Source organism: Dromaius novaehollandiae, chromosome W, assembly GCF_036370855.1.
Source record: "Dromaius novaehollandiae isolate bDroNov1 chromosome W, bDroNov1.hap1, whole genome shotgun sequence".
Lineage (NCBI taxonomy): Eukaryota > Metazoa > Chordata > Aves > Casuariiformes > Dromaiidae > Dromaius > Dromaius novaehollandiae.
The window spans coordinates 27,955,912-27,979,993 of record NC_088130.1 but is presented as its reverse complement, the minus strand read 5'-3'; the positions used below and the strand labels follow the sequence as shown (position 1 = coordinate 27,979,993).

At 44.4% G+C, this 24,082-nt stretch overlaps 1 protein-coding gene across 3 annotated transcripts in view; it reads right to left on the bottom strand.

Moving 5' to 3' along the window:
- LOC112985815 (E3 ubiquitin-protein ligase TRIM36) overlaps positions 1-18,019 on the bottom strand; it is a 33,815-nt gene extending 15,796 nt beyond the window's left edge. For 2 of the 3 annotated variants that reach the window (XM_064500984.1, XM_064500985.1), the window contains exons 1-2: positions 17,889-18,019; positions 6,932-7,166 (exon numbers count right to left, since the gene is read on the bottom strand). In XM_064500984.1, the coding sequence (XP_064357054.1) occupies positions 6,932-7,166; positions 17,889-17,951 (298 nt within the window). In that variant the 5' untranslated portion in view covers positions 17,952-18,019. Of the gene's footprint in view, positions 1-6,931; positions 7,167-8,389; positions 8,609-17,888 lie in introns of those variants that run through there. The other variant, XM_026104719.2, reaches the window with a different exon arrangement.
- Between the last annotated feature and the right edge of the window lie 6,063 nt (positions 18,020-24,082).

The window sequence follows — 24,082 nt, the reverse complement described above, 5'->3', positions numbered from 1 at the left end:
GAATAAAGTCATCCAAGGCTCAAGTAAAGCTGTAAGCTTAAAAAGCCCTTGGAACTTGTTCTGAAATGGCTCTTGTAGACCCAAAAGCTCTTCAGAGCTCAATGCTCTCAAAGCTATGGAACAGGGAGCGCATCCCCCACCTCATTTATGAACTCAAGGGGAACAACAGAGAGGGGTCCTTTGAGCAATTCTGAAGCAGGCTAAGCCAGCATTTACACCTAATATGTATCCTTGCAGTTCCCCATACAAAGAAACTAAAAACCATCCTCCAACTGGAGCACAGTTCTAAAATCCCTTTGAGAGGAGTGCATGCTGCTACAACTAACCAAACTGTAAATGGGGGTATGACTTGGAGTGCATACAGCCACATTCCTGCAGTGCTGAAATCAGTTCTTTACTAGAATGGGAAATTGGTTCTTACCTGTATTCAGTCAGCTCCCCTCCAAAATGAAGGGAAGCATCAACATTTCTGAAGTGTCCTTTGATGCTAGCCAAAAAGACACTTGCTTTACAATGTTCTTCTATGATTGCTACGACCAACAGCTTAAAGCCTCCCTTCCTATCATGCACTTCTCAGCCTCTTTAGAAACACTCCCATAAGGAACTAATTCCTTTACAAATCTTTGAAATGTGTCCCATGATAGTTGTGCATGATTGTCAGCTAAAAAGCCAGAACTAGAGCAGGAATAAGTGTGCACAAGCTGACGGTCTCAAAGTCAGCTATTCTTACTCCTTTCTACAGGTTCTGAGCAGCACAATTAGATCGCATTTACAGAACACAATACTAGTAACCCACATCAACAGTATATAACTCTCTGGCTAAGGGAAGCAGAGATTTTTTTTTTTTTGGTACTTACTTGAAGGGAATTAATAACCCAAACCGCACATCCTGTAATACCTGTAACTTGGCACATACAGCAACACACACATGCAATGCACAGAAACGGCAGTGAAACACAAACCTTGTTTAAAATGTATGCTCCAAGCTAGCACTCTGCACAGAATGGAAAGAGACCTTCTGCACAGGCTTCTGCAACGGCCTGAGCAGAAGGATGATTTCACATGCAGTATCATGCAGTCAACAGCTATAAGAAGGGGATGGGGAATACTTACATTTGCTAAAACTAGGAAAATAATGATACAGTGTTGTATGTATGATACTGCCTACAAGCAGTTCACTATAGCAGAAAGCAAGCAATGACAAAGCAAGATAACAAGGAAAAATATGGTGCAGTGGTCAAGTTTAAAAATACAGTCTGAAATTCTTATCCACTAGCATGCTTTTGAAGTCTGGCCCAAGCGGCTCAAATGTGGAATTGGTGTCTGTTTAACTCAAAGATGAGTTTAGCTGCAATCCAATTGAGGCCTTTCATTCTGCCAGTCATGGAACAAAACAAGACTGTAGTGATGAGCCATGCTCTACACATACTGGTGACACTTTGCTTACAGAAGGCAATCCAACACCCAGAAAGTCCCGCATATCTTAAGATGTCTCATCCCTTTTCACTAAACAGTAGTCTAAGAGCTCAGTTTTTTTCTGTTTTAAAACCTGGAAGCGTACTTGCTAAGTTTCTCAGCATACTCTGCCACTTTAATACTTAAAGCATGGAAATATTCTCTTTTTGCCTAGTGAGAATGTTAAAATATTAACATGCAGTAAGAATTAGTCTGCTTATTCTTTACAGGATCTATAAGCTTGTATTTTGAAAAGCAAACACTGTCTGTTGAAATGACAGAGTACTTTGAGCACTGGTTTTTCTATCTTTGTCTGGCTTTCAGTTTGCTAAAATTGAATTTTGCACATATACGAAAAACAAACAAAAAACCCCAAAAGCATTTCAAGTAGCAAAAAATGTGGATTCTGCAGACATATTAGATTAGCAGTTCAGAGAAACTTTGATCCTCCCCAGATTCTCTTTTACACCTTGCCAATTCAGTTTCCAGCAACAAATATTTATTTTGTGAAACACTAGGAGTTATCACAAAAAAACTTCCATTGTGGGCTGTAAACAGAACACTCCCCTTTCAGTGAACACCTCGATCGGTAACTGGAGAACATACTACTGATTATTACTGGCTCAGTAAAAATAGTTAGATTTCTAAGTTTGTTAAAAAAATTAAAAAAAAAATTTTTTTTCCTACTTGGACTCCAAACTCGCAAATATTAGAATACATACAGGTTGTAAAGACTCAAGCCAAAGAGCACCCTTAAGCTAGGCACATCTTATAAATACATCATTTAAACATCCTCTTCCCACAGGGAGATACTAACACTTAAAATGTGGAAAAGTCACCCACCTACAGCTGTGGGTTTGGAAAGGGATAAGACATCTTAAAGATAAAATTGTGTTTTCCAAGTAAACAGTATCACCAGCATTCTGTGATTATGGAAGACATGAATGTTAATTCTGTGAGAGTTTAAACAAAAAAAAAGTTTTTAAAAGTCAACTGGATTCTGATGCATTTAAAAAAAAGAGAGAGAGAGAGTGTGTATACTGCCATCCCCAAACGCAGTTAATACTTGTGAACAGATCTTTAGGAAGAAAGAAAAAAAAATGGAGACAAATTCATAGCTTAAAAAATAATTAAAAGTTAAAAAATGATTTTTAGATAGTTCAAAAATCTGCCCCAAGTCAGGGGTGCTTTCTGTGACCAGGGCAGATAAGTGCAGCTTTATGAGAACTTTAAGGGCCCTACACTATCTTTCTTTATGGCACTTTATTCTCCAGCTGAGGCAATTTAACTTCCACTTCCTGTTAGCTGCTTTGTTCTTCATGTGGTGTGTGAAAATTCAGATCTGTGGTTAGTTCAGTTCATTCCTTTCTTGAAGGATACAGTATTTTTATGGACTGCTCATGTGCCTGCTAATATTATGCCAACAGGAAGGTTAGGTTTTCCCATCTTTGACAGAGCATCACACCTAAAAAGAAACATTTATGATAACATTCAAGAACAAGCCCAAAACAGTGGCGGAGATGCTCAGACTAGCAGACTTTCAGGAATTAAATCTATTTAAAACAAAGAGACACTGGCTATCCTTCAACTTGACTATGTTGGTCAGCATGCTAATCAGGAGAAAAAAAGTGACAGTTTCAAGTATTTAGTTTTCCCTGATACCTGTATGTGCCATACTAAATTGCCAGATCCGGAACTACCGGTCAGATCAGCAAGGTGTGAATTTCAATCCTTTCCTTTTTACTCAGATACAATGAAGGGGACTCAGATCCAATGAAGAACTGATACTGCCTTCAATTTAAAAGTGATATTGCTGACCATGACCTCTAAGTGTTAGAAAAATCAATATAATAACTACATTTCACTGGTAGTAAGAGCAATTTTATTGAAACTTGATTATGTAACGGTTGAAAATTAAAAAGCCAGGGGTTTGTTGCTTTATTTGTTTGTTTTAAAGGGAAGAGATAGCTGATGCATTTGCACCTTTTAAAGTATGGGAATCATGCGTGCGCATGTGAAAAAAATCCAACCTTTAATTCCAGTCCAGTTGACCTTTAAGTCAATTGTAGAACAGAATGAAAAGCTTTCCTAATAGAAGTCTTCTGTACCTTTGCTCACTGCAAAAGCCATTTTGTGGACTTGACCACTGACAAAACACTATATGCTAACCAACAATATTTAACTCGAGATCTAAACACTATACTATCTAGAGCCATACAAGAAGTGAAGCATTTCTACCTCTCCACCCAAAAGACCTCCTCTGCGAGGCTGCGAACAATGAACAGAAAGCTGTTTTTAGAAGTTGAAAAATGAGATATACCATTGGTTTACAATGGCTTAGATGAAGAGCATCAATTGTTTTCTTTCCTGTGGCTGTTAAACTATTGTAAGGCTGAAAGGAAAGGTTGTTTAATTTCCTAACACACAACAATTGTAGTATTAAAGTAGGAAGAAGGGAGAAAGAACAGATGGAGGGAAAAAATATATATAGATAGATAGATATCTATATATATATTTTTCAAACTTATTCCATTTCTCATCATCAATGCCGCACAAGTGTCAACATAACCACATCACATGCCTTTTCTAATTACACTAACATTACAGAAGATCAATTAGCAATAAGAAACACCCTTTATTTTTATTTTATATACAACATAATTTGATCTTTTTTAATCAAAAAAATCATATCATTTCACATACAAAACTGGATTTTTTTTTAACCAAAACCTTAGATTTAACAAGAACATGCACTCCATTTCAACTGAAAAATAAACTGTTCTACCAGTTCCAGCTCTTCTACATTACGACAAACTGTATTTGAAAATGCAAGCTGTGTATGCACAATAATTACAAGATGTGGACCAGCTCTTTCTGGTTTCTCAAGAATTTTAAAGGCCAAAATCATTTAAAATAGCTGGTATCCTCAACAGATGGTACGGATTCCTTAAGAAAATTAAATAAATAAATGAGGAGGATGTCATATGTATTTTCAACTATGAAAATAATGTCCTACAGCAACATGCCCTATACAAACCTGCCAGAAATTCTACTGTTTCACGTGACACATGACTTTGGATGTTTTTCTTTAATATTTTATTACAAATTCCACTCAGGCTACATAATAAATTTATGCATTATATAAAATGTGTAAGGTCTAGTCACAAAAGGAAGTAAGCAAGAGGATGCACAATATAGTTACTGGGGATGCCAGACAAAAATTGTACAAATGTCAGTTGCAATTTAGTTGAACACTGATGGTACCGAATTTTTGAGAGCAAATCTCCCATCCCACATAGCAATGGAGCTGCAATGCCTTCAACTCTGCAAGCAAAGACAGCACAACTTGTATGTCTAACTTCATTCTTTAAAGCTCTCATTTCCATATGCTTTTTATTTTGCAAATTTGAACCATTTGAGATGATAATTTTTCCTACAGTGTGCATCTGCCCAACGCTCTTTTGGGGGAAGGCGGGAAAGCCCAATATTTCCATGTCTCTACATTCTGCTGCTGCTCATCAAACAGGTACAAAGACCTCTAACAAAGCCTTCATCTCCCTCTACTAACAGGTCAGATGAGGAGATAACACACATTACTTCCTATCAGCTTGCTGGGATGGTGGAGAACTACTATGGATTTAAAAATTACAACCCCTGCAATAACTTGAGTGCATAAATCACAAGGGGGAGGAGTCCCAAGAACGAATCTTTGTTGTCTTGTCCTTACCGACATAACAAAGCAGTAACACTAAACCTTGTGAAAAGGGCATCCAACAAGTCTGGTAGAGCTGCAAATTAAGCTCTTCTAATCTTAATTCTCTAGTCTCCCAAACTACCTGCTCCTCCTCCATACATTGACACTGGAGACATTACAGTGTTTGGTTTCTCATAGTAATTAAATGTCAGTCTCTCAACAAAGCCTCTGTCTCATTCAGCACATGGGTGCTATGGCAGCAAGCAGAGACCATGCAATGTTAGATCTTTATTTGTAGTGGCTGTGGAAAGCAAGCAGGAAGACAGGTTTTGACAGGAGAGAAAGGATTATCTCCTTGCTTAAGCTGCCAAACGCAGCGTGGAGAGGCTGTTCCCCATGCATAGCCTGTCTGATACTCCCACATTTCATAAGCCACAGCTCTCACCGGGAGATCACCCATGGTCTATCCATTACTTCCCAGGCACTCAACCTGGAGGTCTGATGTCCACTTTGCAAAAATATAAAGCGGACAGCTGCAACTGAAATCAGTGAGAGCTTTGGTCAATACACATGAAGGAATGTCAGCACATTATGCTTAATGGGTAAAAAAAAATTAAATGGACTTCTATTTGGGAGGATTCAGTATCCTGGGGCTCTCTTCATTCTAACCTCGCGTGAAACTGAAGTTAGCAAAGGGCCTAGACAATAAGTGAACTGTATGTAGAGCTAAAGAGCAACTGGGGGGCTGTCCATCCCATACCTGAAGAGGGCTGTAATGAAAATAACTGGCCACTCAACTGAGGATTCCCTCATGCCATGTAAGCATCAATCAGCCAAATTAAGGCAAAAGATAACATTTACTTATCAAAGTTATTTGAAAAAAATATTAGTACTAAAGTTAAGAGATGTTTAAGAGAAGATGGTGAAATAAAACATTTGAACTTGGAAAACTGGGGAGGATGAACATTAGGAACACGTGAAATGCAAGATTTAGGATTTGTCTTGCACATGAATGCTTTCCCACAATACTGCAGCACGTGGATGTAAATTGGATAATTATTCCTGAATGAACCCTAAAAGCCAAGATGTGAGGTTTCTTTTAAGTATAGCATGCATGAAATACTTTCCATATATCTGCATAAAAGCTGATCAACTTCTCTGTGGATTAGACAGATAACTGAGTAGAATCAAACTAAGAATCTTTACAGTGTAGTATCACAAAGAGCAATAAGGGCCATAAAGCTAAGTATTCTTTAAAACTTCAAGCAGAGCATGCTGAAAGAGACTGTCACAGTAATCCATCAGAGTTCTTCAACCACGATCATCCTCTACAGAAATAATTTAATGTAAATGTAAGGAAATAGATAGGACAAAACTATTATTTGGAAAGTCTGCAAAGACTCAGAAGGAAGTCATAACTACGGAATTTAGGCTGGCAAAAATCTAAGAGAACAACTTAACAGTACTATGACAGATAATAAAATTGTTGAAATCAACATCTTGATGCATAGGAATAAATAAAAGCAATGGCTACAAACATTTACATGATGCCATAAAGACTAATTTATTCCTACATGAAATAGAGTGCATTGTCCTTAAAATAAAAATATTCCCATTGTTCTTAGTGCAGAATGAACAAGACTCACACTATTCCCAAAGTTATCCATTTAACTACTGATGTCAGGAGTACCAAGAAGACACTTTACCAATGTAGATACCATTCAGTTCAAAACAGTCTAACATACATGAAATTAGAAAAACATGCAAAACTCTGATACGTACCTGATCTACTAATCCTGTCAATTCTATCCATGCTAGGAGAATGGATTCGAATTCGAGGGCTACTCTGATTAGAGGATTCAGAGCCTCCATCGGTGAAAGAGTCTTCGAGTGTGAAGAGAATTTCTTTTACACATTTGTGACAAATACTGTGCTGACAGGGAAGGATCAGTGGATGGGTAAATAGTTCCTTGCATGCTGGGCAGATGAGCTCTCTTTCAATATTCTTTATGGTAACCTTCATGACAGAGGGGGGGAAAACAAGTGTAAGTGCAGAAAACACAAGCCAGCAGGACTTACTGCATTACTGTATGTATATATGCCATTGAACCCCAGCTCTATAGAACAATTGTTCTACACAGTATTAGCTGTTTTGAGGCACAGCTCTGATTAACCCTGCACACAAATCTAAATCGCCATTTCTGAAAGCACTGGCAACACTCATTTCAACTGAAACCATGCAAACTCAGTTCACCTTCAGGTCATGTCTGCATTGCAGGGGAGGAAAAAGGAGGGGAGTAGCCTTAACTCAGGGTAAAAATCTTACTGAAGTGAGAGCAACCATAGTTATTAAAAAGGGGAATCTATAGGTTTAACTCTGCTTGCTTGCTGGTTTTTGTAACAAACCAACCAACTCCCCCCCCCCCCAAGAGCCACACATCGGGCTTTCCTGCAGTGTAAATCACATTTAAGCACTGCAACTGCCTTGACTTCATTAGGCTAATAGTTCTAATCAAGGACCCTTTCTCTTCTTTTTTTGCGCACAAAGAGCAGCCCTCGGATCTCTACAGCACTTCCGACAATTTAATGTGCCTACGGCCATCTGGCATTGAGCTCGGACGCTGGAAAATCCGCTGAGGAAGCCAACGGCAAGCAAACCCTCCGCCAGCACGGGGGTCCCGGCACACGCTCGCCACTCGGGGACGACTCGCCCGGCCTCTGAACGCTCAGCCTGCCACGAAACCACAGCCGGCTTCACCGCCCGCCCGCAGGAGCGGCGGCGTTTCTCGCGTGCTCACGAAGCCCCTTGTTAAGACACAGGGGTCGGGGGCCTCAAAGCTCTTACAAGCAAAGAAAGACAAAACCCCCTCGGAAGTAAAGGGGAAACAACGTCCCCAGCTCCGACGCCCGCCCGCTCCCGGGGCGCCGCGGGGACCGGGCAGGGCCGCCCCGAGGAGGGCGGCGGGAACAAAGGCGCAGCGCCGCCGGGCTGCGCAGCCCCTCCGCGGCGAGCGGCCGCCGCTTACACCCCGGCAGCCGCTGCAGACTTGGGGGGCCCGGCCGTGCCCCTGCCCCCCCGGCGCGGCTGACCGCGCGGACCGGCCACGGCTGCCCCCGCCGCCGGGCTTTGCGCTTCACCGAAGCGGAGGCGCTCAGGCTCGGGAAGGAGCCGCCCGGGCCCCCGCCCCAGCCCGGCGCCAGGTCCCCGGCGCGCTCCCCCGGGCGCCCCCCGGCACTCACAGAGGGCTCCAGCCGGTCGCCCTCCATCCTCGCGCCGCCTGCGCCCGCAGGCTCTGCTGCAGCGGCCGGCGGGGCGGGGCGGAGGTCGGCGAGCTGCCGGCGCTGCCCCGGGGCGGCTGCTCGCCTAGTGCCGCCTGCGCGGGTGGGGCCGCGCGCGGCGCCCAGCGCACAATGGCGGCCGGCCGCGGCACCTAGCAGCCTCGGCGAGCCGCGGGGGGCGGCCACGCCCGCCGGGGCGCGGCACGGCGCGGCGGGCAGCGGGGCGCCGCCTCCCCGCCCCGCCCCGCGCCGCCGGAGCTGTCCAGCGGGGCCGCGGCTCCCGCGCCCCCGGGGTGCGGTGGGGCGGAGCGGAGGGCCCCGCCCCCCTCGGCGCCGCGCCGGGCGCGGCCAACAGACCCGCCCCCAACCGCCCCCCAACGGCCGGCGCGGCCCAACGGCCCGCAGGGGGCTGCGCGGCGCGTGTGGCGGTGTAGGTGTGCTCCGGGGGGGGAGGGCTGGGGCACGCGGGGAGCGCAGGAGGCGGGGCGGGGGGGGGCTAGCGCTTCTCGGGAGTTGTACGTCTGAAGGGAGAAATGAGTATTTTTTTTCCAAGTGACGCGACACCCACCAGGAACGTCACTCAGCTAAGCTGGGGGACCGCAGCATGGAGTGTTTAGCACGTCGTACACAGAGTGAAGCGCAGCGCCTGAAGCTGTCCTTTCCAATCAGAAACCCTCGCAGTACGGGGAAATGAAGTATTCAGACTTTGCACTGCCAGTTCACCCGGTGACAGGCATTCACCAGCACATACGGCAGCTGGGTCAAAACACAACCGCTCTCCTCTTCAGCGCAAAACACCGTTTCACCCCACTGCTGCCTGCTGCCCTGGGCCGCAGCGTGTGCTCGTCTTCCAGGCCGCAGGCCCCAGACACCCGCAGCCCCGCTGCTTCCCGGCCCGCTGCCCCACTGCACCTTCCCTGCCAGTGCTTCTTCATCAGACTGTGGCCGCGCGGCCCTGAGGATCACACAAGGCCCTCCCGACGCTGGAGAAATAACCCAAAACGCTCCCTTTCCTAGGACTTCGGCTTAAGTTCCTGTTCCTTACTCTTCACTGCAGAAATAGTTTCTGCTCTCCCATTCAAAATCCCTTTATTACTGCCTTTAATAACAACAACGTCACACATGGCTATCCATCCCTAAAGAGAGTAATGTCATGATATCCAGGACTTGGGAAAGCAAGCTGGGCAGTGGCTATTTTAGGGGCAGAAATGCACCAGGTGAGCCCTCGTGGCTTTTGTGGCAGCTAGACAGGCTGAAAACTAAAGATTATGACAAGCATTTGTGTCTGCCTCTCCATACAACATGTCTGCATGTGAAAAGGGGAGGCAAATATCCTTTTCACCAACAGCCAGAGCAAACGGAAAATACATTAAATCTCTAGCTTCTTCAGATGTTGGGGAAAGTGCAGAAACAATGCTGTCTGCAGTTATGCAGTATTAGGCTAAGGGAGAGAAATCACTTTAGTTAGGAAATTCAAGGTTAAGACATACAGTGTCCTTATATTACACAATGGAAGGAGGTTTAGTTAATTAAAACAGATGGAGTAAGGGACTATGTGAATGATGAAGGGCTGCCAGTTTGACAAAACCTAAATTTGACCTATTTTTACATAGTTATTTAAAAGAATGACATTGGGATAATAAGCTCCTTCTCCCCCTCAAAATTACATTTCAGATGAGTCAATAAAAGAAACATATATGAAAAGTCTAATTTGGTTTTGATCATTATTTACATTTGGGCTTCTGTGACTTGGCCGTGAAATTTGAATGGAAAATTACACTTGGAAATTATGAAGACAGAGGTCATGTTTTTGCATGTCCAGCACTACAAAGAAAAATACATTAGAAGAACTTCTAAGATTATATTTAATGGTACATTTTTACTTTAGAAACCATCCTCTTAAAAATAGAGTAGTAGGCTTGAAATTATCCTGACAATGCCACTAATGCAGAGTCTGTATATTCAAAATGAATCCTGTCACTTGACCAAGTTCCTACAGTGTCCTGCAGTAATAAAAGCATGCAAGGGAGGAAGAACAGGTTGATAAGGACCTGTTTAGTTGTCAGCCTTCCAGCTACACATTGAGTAACGATTTGGATGCCTGTGAATAATTATATTATCAATTAACCTCCTTTATTATCCCTAAGTTTCCTGATTTTTAGGGCGTGTTTTAAAGGATATAATTCTTAATAAGCATAACCCAGCCTTGACTACATTAGCACACTACCCCTTGCTGATCCTGGATGTGACTGATTTGGGGCCACATAAACTACCCACTGCAGACAAGAACAAAGCCTGTTTGGCTCTGCTGCTGCCTTTGATACAGTATGACGAGCTTCGTCTTGGGCAGCTCAGCAAGGGAAACCATGCTTCGCTTTACACCGGAGGTGTAGCTGCCAGCCAAGGCCAATGTTGTCAGTGGGGCCACACCTGGAGCACATGCATCCTTCCCGTCCTCCCACAGTCTGCAGTTGCATCACAGTGTCAGCCACTATCATTGTCAGGACTTGCGAGCGACTGCTTGTTCAATCCCCTAATAGATCATTAAGGTATTAACTTGTTTGCAAGTCTGTTTGCTCCGGCTTCAGGTACTTTAGAGCAGGATTTTAATTACCATCTCCTCCACCACATTAAGATGTGACATGGATAAAAAGGTCTTTGAAGGCCTCCAAAGGGCAAAACTCCCCCTTCTGCACTTGCACCGTTTTACTAGCCTTTTGAGCCAGTCCCACTGCATTTGCAGTGCCAAACTCTGCATTAGCTTTAAACTGTTGAGAGGAAGAAAAGAACAGTTAGGAATCACTGATACATTAAATGACTAAGAGTGCAACCTGCTATCAGAAGAGACTCCTGTTGGTAGCCTCTGCAGAAAGGGTTAGTAAGCACAGCGTGGCCACCAAGGTCAGATCAGCTGGAAAGCTGTTCTACAGAGAATAACTAGGGATCCCTTTTTTACATCAAGAAATACCTGGAAAGTGTCAAGAGAATTCAACTCATCCTGCATAATTTGCTCTTGTCCCCTCAGCAGGTGGGGCTTACTGAGGGAACCAGAGTAGTGCTTTGCAATCCCAAGATCAGCTGCACAGGAGAGAAACTGAAGGACGGTTTTGTTATCCTTATTTTACATCCTACCTGGGGTTAAATGTGCTTGTTAATTTAATCAGGAGTACACAGCAGTCTCCCAAGCACTGATCTGCATTAACTATCAGTACGATTTGAAGAAGGATGAGGCACTGGTTTTTGGTAAGCAATAGAAAGCCTACACTGTTCTGTTATTTGCACTGTGATTGTGATCCTACCGTACAAAGCAACACAGCCCTGTCCCTGCCCTGAACAGCTCAGGGCATTCTGGCAACACCTCTCCTGCCTCCGGTAGTTGCACTCGAGGCCACATTCAAATCCAGAACCAAGTCATTCAAGAGAATTTTATTTACACTGCTTTTCTAGCCAAAGCATGAGTGTGCCAGTTCCCTGCTGGGTCTGCATTTCTCTGATTGCAGTGCTCACTGGCTCACACCAGACTTGCATCAGAGCAGAGCCAATATGTACACAGCATAAATACATATGACATTCGGATTGAAGTGTGAAATTTGTCCTCAGCTAACGTGGCAGCACAGGCACAGTCTCGGGGACCAAGTTACTAGATAGACATTTTTCTCCCTGAGCAATAAATATTTTCAGCCAGGATGGATGCAGTGGGGTTGCAGCCTACAGCTGGCTCTCTAAATCGTCAGTGGTGCAATTTGCTTCTCTACTTAAAGTATTGAACCTTGAAGGTCATTATTTTTCCCAGGCTTTTCTCCATCACACAGGTTGAGATACATATTTAGCTCAGCAGTCAGGCTGGAACTTAGAGTGCCTGAGAGAAATGTGCTTCTTTTGGCTTAGGAGTACAGGCTCATCTTTGTCTTCTTGATAGTTACACTTCAACTGTGTCACTCTGAACAGCCAGCAAGGGCCTACAGCCTTTGGGTGTTTCAAAATACAGAGAAAATGATGATGACTTGAGGTTTTTTGGTCATAAAATAAAAAATATCAAACCCTAATCTGAGGACTTTATCTGCATTCAAACTTGTTAGGTTGCAGTGTGGAAAAGAATCATTATTTTAAAGAGTGCTTGCTTTATCTTTCATGTACAGTCACTGTTGCAACTTTTCTCCATCCCACTGGTGCCACGTTTTACCTGCTGAGGACTCTCAGTAACTGTGTGAGACTAATGCTTAATTATTTTGCATATTGTCCAAGACAAGAATTAGCATTCCTGTGAGGTATGTCGAACATTTGTGAATATTCAGTTTATTTGATGACAGCACCTATAGATCACTGATAAATACTGCTAGTCCAATCACCTGAGATGACAGCTTTAACATGCCTCCTTCCCAAATGCCAAAGAAATAACAGCTCTCTTCTGACTTGTAGACCCTTCAAGGCCTTTGCTCTGTGTTTTCTCTGGTAGCAAGACATTTGCTGGATCCAAATTACCCTTTGATTCTGGTTGTTTATCTACTTTGCAGGAGCAGAGATGTGCTACAGGACCATAACCTTTGCTAGTCTGATGGGTTTGCTAACAAAGCTCTTAGGCTTAGACTGGACAAATTAGGAAGGTCATGTAATCCGCTGCTAGAAACAGAGTGCTGAACCAATAACAACTATGCTCACCAAACTGCCAGAATATTAGGATTATGTTCAGCTTTGGGAAGGATTTGTAGCTAGCACACCTCAAAGCAGAAGTCAGTTTAGTACATCCTTACTTTTTCACTTACTGCCATGTCTACACTATTCTGCTTCACATCAAGGACAACCTGGAGAGCAGCAGTTTCAGGGAATCCAAAGAGCAGCTACAAACAACAGCCCAGACAGAAGACACTGCTATTTCGCGCCATCCTTTGTGTTCACTTGCCAAGCAAATGTAAGAATTACCATGAAAAAGCTCCCCAAAAATACATGAAATTCAATAATCCAGCTCTGAACTAAGAGAGAATCACAACTGTAAACAAATATTACTGTTTAAAAGAAACAAAGCATAATAGTTATTTTTAAAAGCATTTGAAATGTGAAAGGTTTACATTTTAAAAAAATCTAATTTACAGGAAGCTCAACCACAGATTCAGTTTCTGACACCACATAAGATACAGCATGAAACACAAATAATACACATGTACCGCATAGCGTATTGCTGTTTGGATCCCACTGCCTTCTCTACTTCACTTCCGATTGTAGCTATCCCTGTCCCTAAGGGCAAAGCTGGTACCTCACTCTTGCTGTATCACATCCCTTGCTGTTGTAGACCCTTCAGAAAATCCATCACTGAAATGATGAGGGCATGTATATGCTGTAGAAACACACCTTTGTCACAGACGCTGACTAACTCGGCTAAGTAACTCAGATTAAAAGCGGTGAAGATAAGCAAGTTGTATTTTAATTCTTCCTAGCTGCAAGATTTCAAGCTCAGACTCCTCTGAAACTTGTAACTTAAGCTGTTAGCCCAAATCAAACACGAAGTTACCTTTACGTGCTCTTTTAACCCTAGTCTTTTAACCGAAGTCACCTTTTTGCACAAGTACCCCTCACAATACAGACATAATCTAATACACTTCTGGATACTCTGTAAACAGTAGTAAAGACTGATGTTAAAAGAAGGGATTAGTCTCCTCAAAGGGACCGAACACCGGAACAAGTGTTTTCCCACACATAAGCAAGAAGTATCTAAAGCTTTCTCTTCTGGAAGTCAAGGAGCAGAACTTCAATTCGAGTGAGTCAGGCAGCTCAGAACAACCCACCGACCCCCGCAGCCGCTCGTAAACTTTTACTGTATTTCCTCTTTTCAGTTCCTCTTGTGACTTGGTTTTTACACCACTATGTAGCTCTATCCCTTATCCTCCTCTGAAGAAATGAAAAAAATGCCATTATAAGAGAATTTTACATCAGTCACTGTAAAAAAACAGACAGAAGACAAGGATAGAAAATTGGTGTTTAGTTATCTGTGGGGTCTAGATGGAGAGCTTGCAGAATTTCATATGCTCTTAATTATTTTGAAAAGTTGACATGTTCTCATATGGGGTTTTGGGCTTGTTTTTAAAAGTATCCGTTTCTCAAAATGCGTTTCCTGGAGCACTGTTTTCAAAACTGTTCTTTATGAATCACATGCTTTCAGCTTCTGCAAACCACGCTCAGCAGGAATAGATGATAAAATAAATGAGTGAGGAAATAACAGAAGAGACCAGGGGTTTTATCAAAAAATGGAGTATGCCAAGACCCTCATTTCAACAAAATCAACAGCTAGTGCACATAGTGTCAGTGATGGTAGCCCGTCTCTGAAATTCATACTGTTTTGTATTGGTTCATGGATTTTACTCCTGTTACAGAAAAATACCCCAAAATGTTACTACTACATGGAGACACTGGTATCAATTACACCATCAAACACAAGTATTTATTTACAGCATCTAAAAATTCATTAAAGTTGTTATTAGAAAGGAAGTAGATGCATTTCAATGAAGAAAACATAAGTCTATGAAAATAGAACATAATTTTCAATGGAGTAAGGGAAAATAATTGTGGGGGGTATTTGTGTGTTTGACTATTGCAAAAGAAAATTCACGACAGTGAAGAAGAGGGGGGAAAAGCCCCAAATCATTTCTAGAACATTATGTGATTTTGAGGCAGCTGAATGCCCTTCCTTGCTAAGATTTGAATTGAGACTTGAGAGTCCTGACAGAAGTTCATACGATCTCTTTATGCCTCAGTGCCTCTACTATAAAATGTAGCTAACAGTTAATCTATCTCACAAGGATATTTTGAAGTGCTCAGTGTGACGATTGTGACAGGTGCCTTGGAAGCCTAGAATACCTCAAAGACTATTGTATTGAGCCATAACAGATGTTGTGGACATATGGATTACACAAGGACTATCATATTGGAGCTCTAAGTGTTATATGCATCTTTGTGCTCCAGGTACAATGTGTAAGTTGTGAATGTGAAACAGAATCACAGGGGAATAATATCACACAGGAATACTAATTAAATCACTAATAAAGATAACAAGTCTGTGGAGCCACATCCTCCGGGGAAAGCAATATACAAAGATTTGCTCTGGTTTGAGAGGCTTGACACAGAAGGCAAGCTATGTGAGAAAACAGCATGACCCCTTTCTATAAAAGAGGTCACCTGCTCAGCCTAAAAGCTGATAAATCAGCTCTGTCATACCTGTTAGGATCCTCTATAGCAGATAGGTGAGTATGTGAGTCTCAAGTATTGTTATTACATTCTGTTTCTCTAGTAGGAGTTCACTGTTCTGTGACAGCTAGACATTTACCAGTCTATGGATTCAGAGTATGTTAATGCTCTCAGGCTTTGCTGAAACAGCTTTATTGATTTAAGAGTACGGGAAGGGGAAAATGAGGCTAATGAGACCTCTAAGCGGTAACACCCTGCCCCTAAGCAAATACAGTTTACCAAGCAGGACAGTCCTTTTGTTGGCATGGTTTATGTCACTTGAAAAAGCAGCTTAATTATCCCAGCAGAATTACCATTCTGCTGGTCCGAGCTGCTCTCTCCTGTAGCAGGCATTGCCAGTACAGTTGGGTAGTCTGGGCTGGGTAGACTAAATCTCCACTACTGTCTCTGGGAAAGCAGAACTGCAGGTGGTGTATTAAACTCAAAGCTCCTGGATAACATCAATAAATTACAAAGGGGCTGCAATCTAAAACCCCACTCTGAAGGGAAATAAATGCAAAAGGAAAAGCAGAGTGAGAGGTCTGAAGAGCTGGCCCTTGAAGAGTCTCAAATAGAGTGACAACCTCTCCAAAACAGTCTGCTAAGAGCACAGCACAGCTACTGCTCCTATTTTCCTCAGGTTCATCAAGTGTCTCTTGAGATGGGACTTGGCAACTGTGATGTTCTGTGTATAAAGAACAGCACTGTTTGTAATAAATATGCATATTTCACTCGAAAGTGCTAACTCAGTTGTCTACTGAAGCATATGCTCTTGCAGAGGGAAGTCTAATTCGAGTTACCAGCACAGACTGTTTAACTGTGAGAGACAGCACAGAATATCATCCCCCTTCACGGGGAAATCACAGGCAAAAGGGGATCTTCGCCTGAAGCCTTTATGACTACGTGTATTGTGTAAAGTGACTGTGACAGAAACAAGATTTGGCCATCCAAATTGTCCTTTGGAGCTGCAGGCATGACTATTCCCCAGCAAGGAGAAGCAGAAAACCGCCCAGGAAAGATGTCTCTCACTCCACACATTCATTCAACCCATTTAGGAGAGGGAGTGGGAAGCAATGGTGGGTGAACTGGAACTGCAATTTGAACGCAGTCTCTGGAAACGATCTAGAATGACTCTGCCTTCAGAACAGAAACAGCGTCTTCCAAATAAGCCTTTTATATACTGCGCTTATTTTTAAATTCAAAAATGCCATGTATTTCAGGCTTTTTAAAATCCATCACAGCAAAGTCTTCGGTGGGGGGAGAAAAGCTCCACATTTTTGACATGTATCAGCAGCTCTGAATATATGAGAAGTTGGATTTTTTTTCCCCTTGTTTTAACAAATGCACACACTACCATTTCCCCCCAAATATTTGCAAACTCTGAATCATTTCCTGTGGGTGACACTTTCACTCCAGCATTGTCTGCAGCCACACCAACTACGGATAATGGAAAAAGCACCAAGTAACCCGTTGGCATGGATACTGCCTACATTAGCACACTGTATCCACAAACTAGCAGAAGGACAAACTGTCATTTATGGCACGGAAAGCTGCAAAACTGACAGATGTCTAACCGTTTCAGACTGAGTAACACTCCACATTTGTGGGGTTTGTTTGGGTTTTTTCTTTTTACTCTTTCATCTGATGGCCTCGGAAGTGTGCCACAAACATCATGCAAGTCTCCCAGATACATCAATCTTAAGGATGAGTTAAAAGAAATGACAGAGGAAATTTGAAATGGTTAAAAATAGAGGGCCGGAGGTGCCGTCTCCTGCTGCGGCGAGCGACCCCTTCTCCCAGACACGTCTCGGACAGCCCCGCGCTCCCTCCCAAGACGCCGCTGGCCTTGGCGCGCTCCCGCCGAAGGGGCACGCCGGTGCCAAACCCCGGGCTCCCAGCACGCTCCTGTCGCTCCAGCACGGCACCCACCTCCCGGCCACCCGCCTCGCGGCTCAGGGCGCCGCTCCCCAGCTGCCTTCAGCCACAACCCGGGGCCCTGGCGCTCCTGGCCAGGCTCAACGGCCGAGGGCCGCCGCGGCGGGGCAGGGGCGCGCGCGGGTAACGGCCGCTCCGCGCCCGCTCGAGCGCACCTGTGGCCGTCAGGCCGCGCACGCCCGCGGCACGCGCCCCGCCCCGCCCGGGGACCCCGCCCGGCCCCGGGGACCCCCGGCCGCGGCCCCCGCGTTCCGCCCGGCCGCCAGGAGCCGGCGTGGCGCGCGGGGGGCGGCGGCGGCGGCGGCCCCACCTTGCCTCGCTCCAGCAGGTCCATGATGTAGCCGAAGCGGCTCCCGTCGGCTGCCGCGGACATGGCGGGCGGGCGGGGCGGCAGGGAGCGGCGTCGCCGCGCGGAGCCGCCGGCCGTGTGGCCGCGGGGCGGGCGGCGGGGCGCCCGAGGCGGCCGCGCTGTGAAAATTTCATGAGGGGCGGCGGGCTCGGGAGGCGCGGCCCCGCCGTGCGCGGCTCCCTCCGCCCGCCGCGCCCGGAGCAGGGGGAGGGCGGCGGGGCTCCGCTCCCAGCGCCGCTGCCAGCGAGCGGGCGGGTAACGGACCTGTGCCGACACGGATCCGCCCGCTAACGTAACGTGTTCCCTGCCGTCACTGTGTACATAAATATGTAAATATAAAATATGTTAAATATATATATTAAATAAATAAATAGATATATATATGGGGCTTTGGCTGGTCCACGGCCCGAGCAGCCAAGGTGTCCGCTGGGACAGGCAGGGCTGTTGGGGTAAGCAATCGTCAGCCCTCACCAGTCCGTAAGCGCTTAAATGCTCTCCAGGGTGTTCGAGAGGGGTCGTGTTGGGGTGTTTTCCTCGCATTTGCTCACCTCGCAGAGGCTACTCTTGGGACCGCGGAGGCACGCAGCCCGCAGGCTGAAAACCTCGCACCTAGCAGCCATACAGGCTTCAGGGTGGGCTGGCCGTCAGAGTACACCTCAAGATACCCAGAAATACCATGCTGCCTACTGGGATGCCACAGCTGCTTGTGCTAGGTTAAAGCTCGCGGGCTGCTCATACTCGCAGTCTTGCCAAATCGAAGTATTACTATGTAAATATACCCTCAATCTTCGCTGGATCCTATGGCATGGCCATGAGTTGCATTTAAATGCTGACACAAAAAGTGCTTTTGAAAAACCTTTGGGGCTGATCCTGCAGCTGGATCTGCTGAAGTAGGCAGTACCAAGGGAGACATGCCTCTCTTCAAAAAGAGGGACCTCAAAGCACAGCTCAAAATGGGATGTATGCATAATGCATCTGTCCAAAGGCACCGTGTTTTTCTTAAATTCCAAGCTTTTGTTTAGATGAAAGAGTGTGTAAGCACCTCTATAGAGAATAGCATCTACTGATGTACATAACTGAGAGGATGAGCTGTGTGGTTGTGTTTGCACTTGGTTCACAGTGTATTTGTAGGGTAACTCAGGAGGAAAACTTCTATCATCTATTTTGCTGTATCCCAGAACTTGATACTACCACTCAAGGTGAGATGGAGGCAATGTCTCTCCACCTATAACTGAGGCAGAAAAACAGATCCTGGCAACTGGAGTACTCCGGGATGGGTGAGTTGCTGCTTGAGGCAGGCAAGCTGCAGGACTTACAGCTGGTACGACGGCCAGTTGCAGGGAGAGACACTGCAAAACCACCCAAGCGCTGTGGGCAAGAGGGCCCACAGGACAGCTGGGGAACGATGCCTCCAAACCCACAGGCAGCACGCTCCTCGCCCAAGCAGCTGCAGTAGCCTGCTTCTGGCAGAGGCACAAAAGGTCACTTCAGCCAGCATTTGGCTCAATTCTTCCTCCTCCACTGCTAGAATCACCCCCAAACCCTTAGGGCCCCGCTGTCCCAAGACTCGGAGAGAAGGCCTAACAAGTAGCTAGTCCTCCACTCTCATTTCCTCTCCCTCTTGCTCATGCCAAAACTAAACTGTGGAAAGGGCAAGCCACTCTTACACTTTAGATACCAGGTAGCCCACGGAGCACATCACTCCATGTGTTATAAAACACCCTTTGGTATGTTTTTACCAGTATAATGTATCTCTTTGGAGGCTGTATTTCCTAAGCCTACTGATACTGTAGTAATGTTATCCCAGATTCTTTCTACAGGTTACTCACTGAAACAATATACCCTTTCTTTCTGAGGAAATGGGACACAGGAATAGCTACCAGGCTTTTCTGTTACTAGATACTGTAGAATTATATATATCAGATGACTCATTAACCAAATAGCTTGTTATTGGGATATAGACACACTTTCAGTATGCTTCAGTGTTCCACGTATTGCTTTTGTGCAAGGAGCTTAGGAATAAACAATGGGGAGAGAGGCACAGGGGACAATCAGCTGTCATCACCCATGCAGTTAAGAAGTCCTTGATACATAATTTAACATGATGTGAGATATTTTGCTTCTCTGATCTTATTCCAGCTCAGTAAATGGCACTCACGCGGGACATTTTCACTGTTGTAATTTCTTTGGTAAATACTGACTGCAGTCAGAAAGCAGAGCTCGCTCAGCTTGGGACGGTGGACTGTGTCTCGCATTTCCCAAGTTGCTCATGTAATCATTTTGAGGACTCTGCTTTAGTCCTGAGCTAAGCAACTGAGGCACTCCCACGTCAAGGAAGATTATACCACAGTATCAGTGTGAATCTCTAAATGATAACCAGAGCCAAGCAGCAAACATACCTTTGACCTCGCTGTTCAGTAATGACAGGCCATTTGAAAAGCTGAGGAATTTACAACCCTTTCTGCTGCACGATACAGAAGACAACAGCTCCTCATGCAGCAGTTTACCACACTAAAAAAACTTTCAGCTTGAGGCGTGTCTGCACCTGAATCTTGTTGCAGGTTTGTTATGTTCATGTTAAATGACCCACACCACCAATCTCCCAAACCATAGGAGACAACGGTCTCCCATGGTGTGCGCACCGTACAACTATTCTGAAATAGCTGCACTTTTACCTTGTGCTCTTTGGCCATGAATCAGGCTGTTATTTTGAATTAACTGCTCTGAATTTCCAGCTGCTGTCTCATGATTTTTTGCTCCACCAGTGTGTTTTGTTTTGCTTCTTTCTGCTGTACATGGGATTTCTGACCAGCCTGGGGTGGAATTCTGGGGCTTGGGATTGAAAGGGAAGGTTTCCCCTTCTTATCTCTCATTTTTATTAAATGGATCGACGACACACTCACAGCTCGCAAAGTGCTCTGGTTCTCATTACAACACGACATATATGTAAAGAGATGTAAATACAGCTCATATGATGAAGTCAACCAGGGCAAGAAGGATACTGGAGGAGAAGGAAAAAGAGGATTCTTTTGTGCTCTTTTCTGGGAGCAGTTTTATTTCAGAGTAAGCTTTACTACCACTGACGTTCCTCCAGGGGTGGGTGGCTGTCAGTGACAGGTAAACAGGAGGATGTCACAGCCCACTTTGGCATTGATTTTACAGCTTCAGCAATGGCATACCTGTGTGACAGCTCTGGGATGACCATTAGCCCTCTCCACCATCAGCCCTGAAGAAAAGGGTATTTCTGCAGAGTACTGCAAGATTTCACGGAGCCTCGTGGACACTTCAGTAACATTAACACAGGCTGTCTCCAAAGATGCAGACTAGTTAGGAATTCAGGACTACTCTCTGCAAGAGATGCCGATTCCTGTAGCCGTTCTGCAGGATCCAGTTTACCTTCCCTTGGATGGAGGAAAGTCTGTGCCAGGCTTTATCTCGAGTAGCTGCAGAATGACAGTGGAATGTGCCTTTGGAAGGCTGCTGACAGATGGGAGGACTTCGCCTTGCAGCTGGTGGCCGAGGAACTTTCACCACTCTTAGTAACCGTTTGCAGTGTTTTACAAAACCTTTGCAAGGTAGGCTGTATATCAGAATAGCCAAGAACTCCTCACCTGTTCCATCAATCTCAAAAACATCATATTATATTAAAAATAAATAGTAGAATGATTCAATTTGCTTTACATCACTTAGTCTTCAAGCAGGTCTCCAAACAAGCAAGTATCTCGGGCCAGATTATCCAATGATCTAAACTGATTTGTACAAATGTATACCAGTGGAAAATCTGGCCTGGTACTGTAATCCTGAAATGTCATGTGACACAGTGCTCTGTCTTGGCACATTGATATGGAAATTCAATTGTAAAGAAAATTTGTATTTCCTGACCTGTGAAATATGTTGATTCTTCACCAACAGCAGTGACAGCTCTAGATTTGCTGCTTGATCTCCTTCTGTAGCTCACTTTCTGCTTCTGAAATAAATCTGAGTAGTGAAGCCTGATGCTATTTTCTTTCTACTCTCCTAGGAGTCTAAGATATTTTCTTGTTTCCATTATAGAGTGAATTCACTCAAGCACACACCCTTTATACCAGTCTAAGTATCGTGCCTGGGGGCTTCCCCCACCATACATGTGTACACCATCCTTAAAATTGCTGGCCATCATTACATGAGGAAATCTACTTAAAGATGTTTTAAAGCAGTTACAAGTGGCAATAAAGAAAGGACCAATAAAATTAATTCAGTACTGGGGAGAGGGGGAGGGCTTCCATTTTACAGTATTCATAAGGAAATGGATCTGTGTAACGTACTTCATCTCACAGGACTCAAATGTTGCTGACAATTTCAATGCCACAGCAATCGAGATGGCAAGAAAGATGATGTTATAGGTAGTGGAAAACTGCCAGTATTCAGTATGACCTACCTCAGTGCTAAATTGTACTTTTGAACAAACATTTGAAATCATGGAAAAACCCTTATGCATAGCCAAGCATGCATGCCTCTGATAAGAATTGTGACCCGCATTTATTCTCATAGCAGCATTCAAAGGGCTAGATCCAATTCAAGCAATACTAAAGAGAGTTGGTGTAAATAGTTTATGAATTTTATGTAAACAGCTTCTTTCCATAGGGAGTGATGTTGATGGGAACTGTCACCAGCTGAAAAAAATTGCCATGAAACAGATGAGCCCTTCTGATGGCTAGAAAGCCTTTACAAGCAGCATAAATGTGATGTGACCAAACTGCGTTTCAAAGCTCCCAGTACCTGCATGCAGACCTAAACCTCTCCCTGCAACACAACCCATCCCCAGTTGTTCTTTCAGGCATGACAGTGAGACGTTATATTTTTTCCACTCCCATCTGTGGTGTTCTGGGGAGAAAGAAGGAAGACAACGAGCTGGAGTCTCTTAGTGAGCAAGACAGGGAGCTGCCTCCTTTTGCATCTATTCCACCCTCAGCTGAGGTTCCACCACGGATACCTAGGGCAGGCCACCTATCTCCTGCCCCTTCCCTCTGCCCCTCCTGGTCATAAATCCCGCTCTGGGTTCAGACTTAGTTGGTGACTCCCTGGCATCCCCGCATCTCCCTCTGTGATGCAGCTGTCTGTTCACACCCTCACCTTGTGTCAGAGAATTTGATTTTACATCCTCAGTGCTCCATCAGAGCACATCCTCAGTGTCTCTAGTCTTCCTTAGTGTCTAAGGACAAATGTAGTAAAATAAAAAGGTGAATTTCAAATCCACCGACGTTTTGTTTGACTTTGTTCACACAGGGCAGCTGTGACTTGTGTTCAGACCTCTTTGACACCAGAGGTATCTACCTCTAGGCTTTTTGCCTTTCTCCACTTAACACCTCCATCCAAGTACCATAAACATCTCCATGCACTATCTATAAGGCGCCAACACACAAAAGAAAGCATAGAGTGAAAACTGCATCTGTGCTATATAGAAACATACCTTTCTGCATGATTTCCTCTTAGATTGTCCCATATGACACTGGTACAGTATCACATGCCCCTGGGAACAAGTTCATTTAAGAAATATGGGTTAATTATGTAGACTACTATTAATATTTAATATATTGAGTATGTTATTCTATATTTATAAGGAATCAGTCAAAGTATGTAATGATGCATACCATGAATATGTAATGTAGTGGCCATTTTATGCTACAAACACAGTACATCAAATTTGACAATATAAAGAGAATTTCATGTATCTAGAATTTTTAAAAATATTAATTGAGTAAAACATGGCAGACTGATTCTGTTAATTTACTTGAAAGAATTTGTCCAACAAAGAAATCAGAGACATGTGGAGATTAGGGAAAGATGAAGGAAAGACAAATGCTACTGAGATCTGCATGCGACTGCAGTGATACATATTTTAGTGATGTACGTGTTCGAGTTACAGAAGAGACAGGTCTGTAACAGTGAAGGCTCTGAAGAAGAATGGATAGGCCTGAAAGCTTTTCAGATTCAGCTGGCCTTTAAAGGCCTCTCTCTCTACAAAGTTTGCTTAATTTATGTGCTCAAGGTTTAAATGCAGCAGCTGGGCTCCTGCACTTGTCTTTACGCTTAACTACACCAGGACTGGGTTTGAGTTAACTTTCGTTTTTCAAAATGGTATGCCCCGTGTTTGCTCAACTGAATTCTTTGTATGT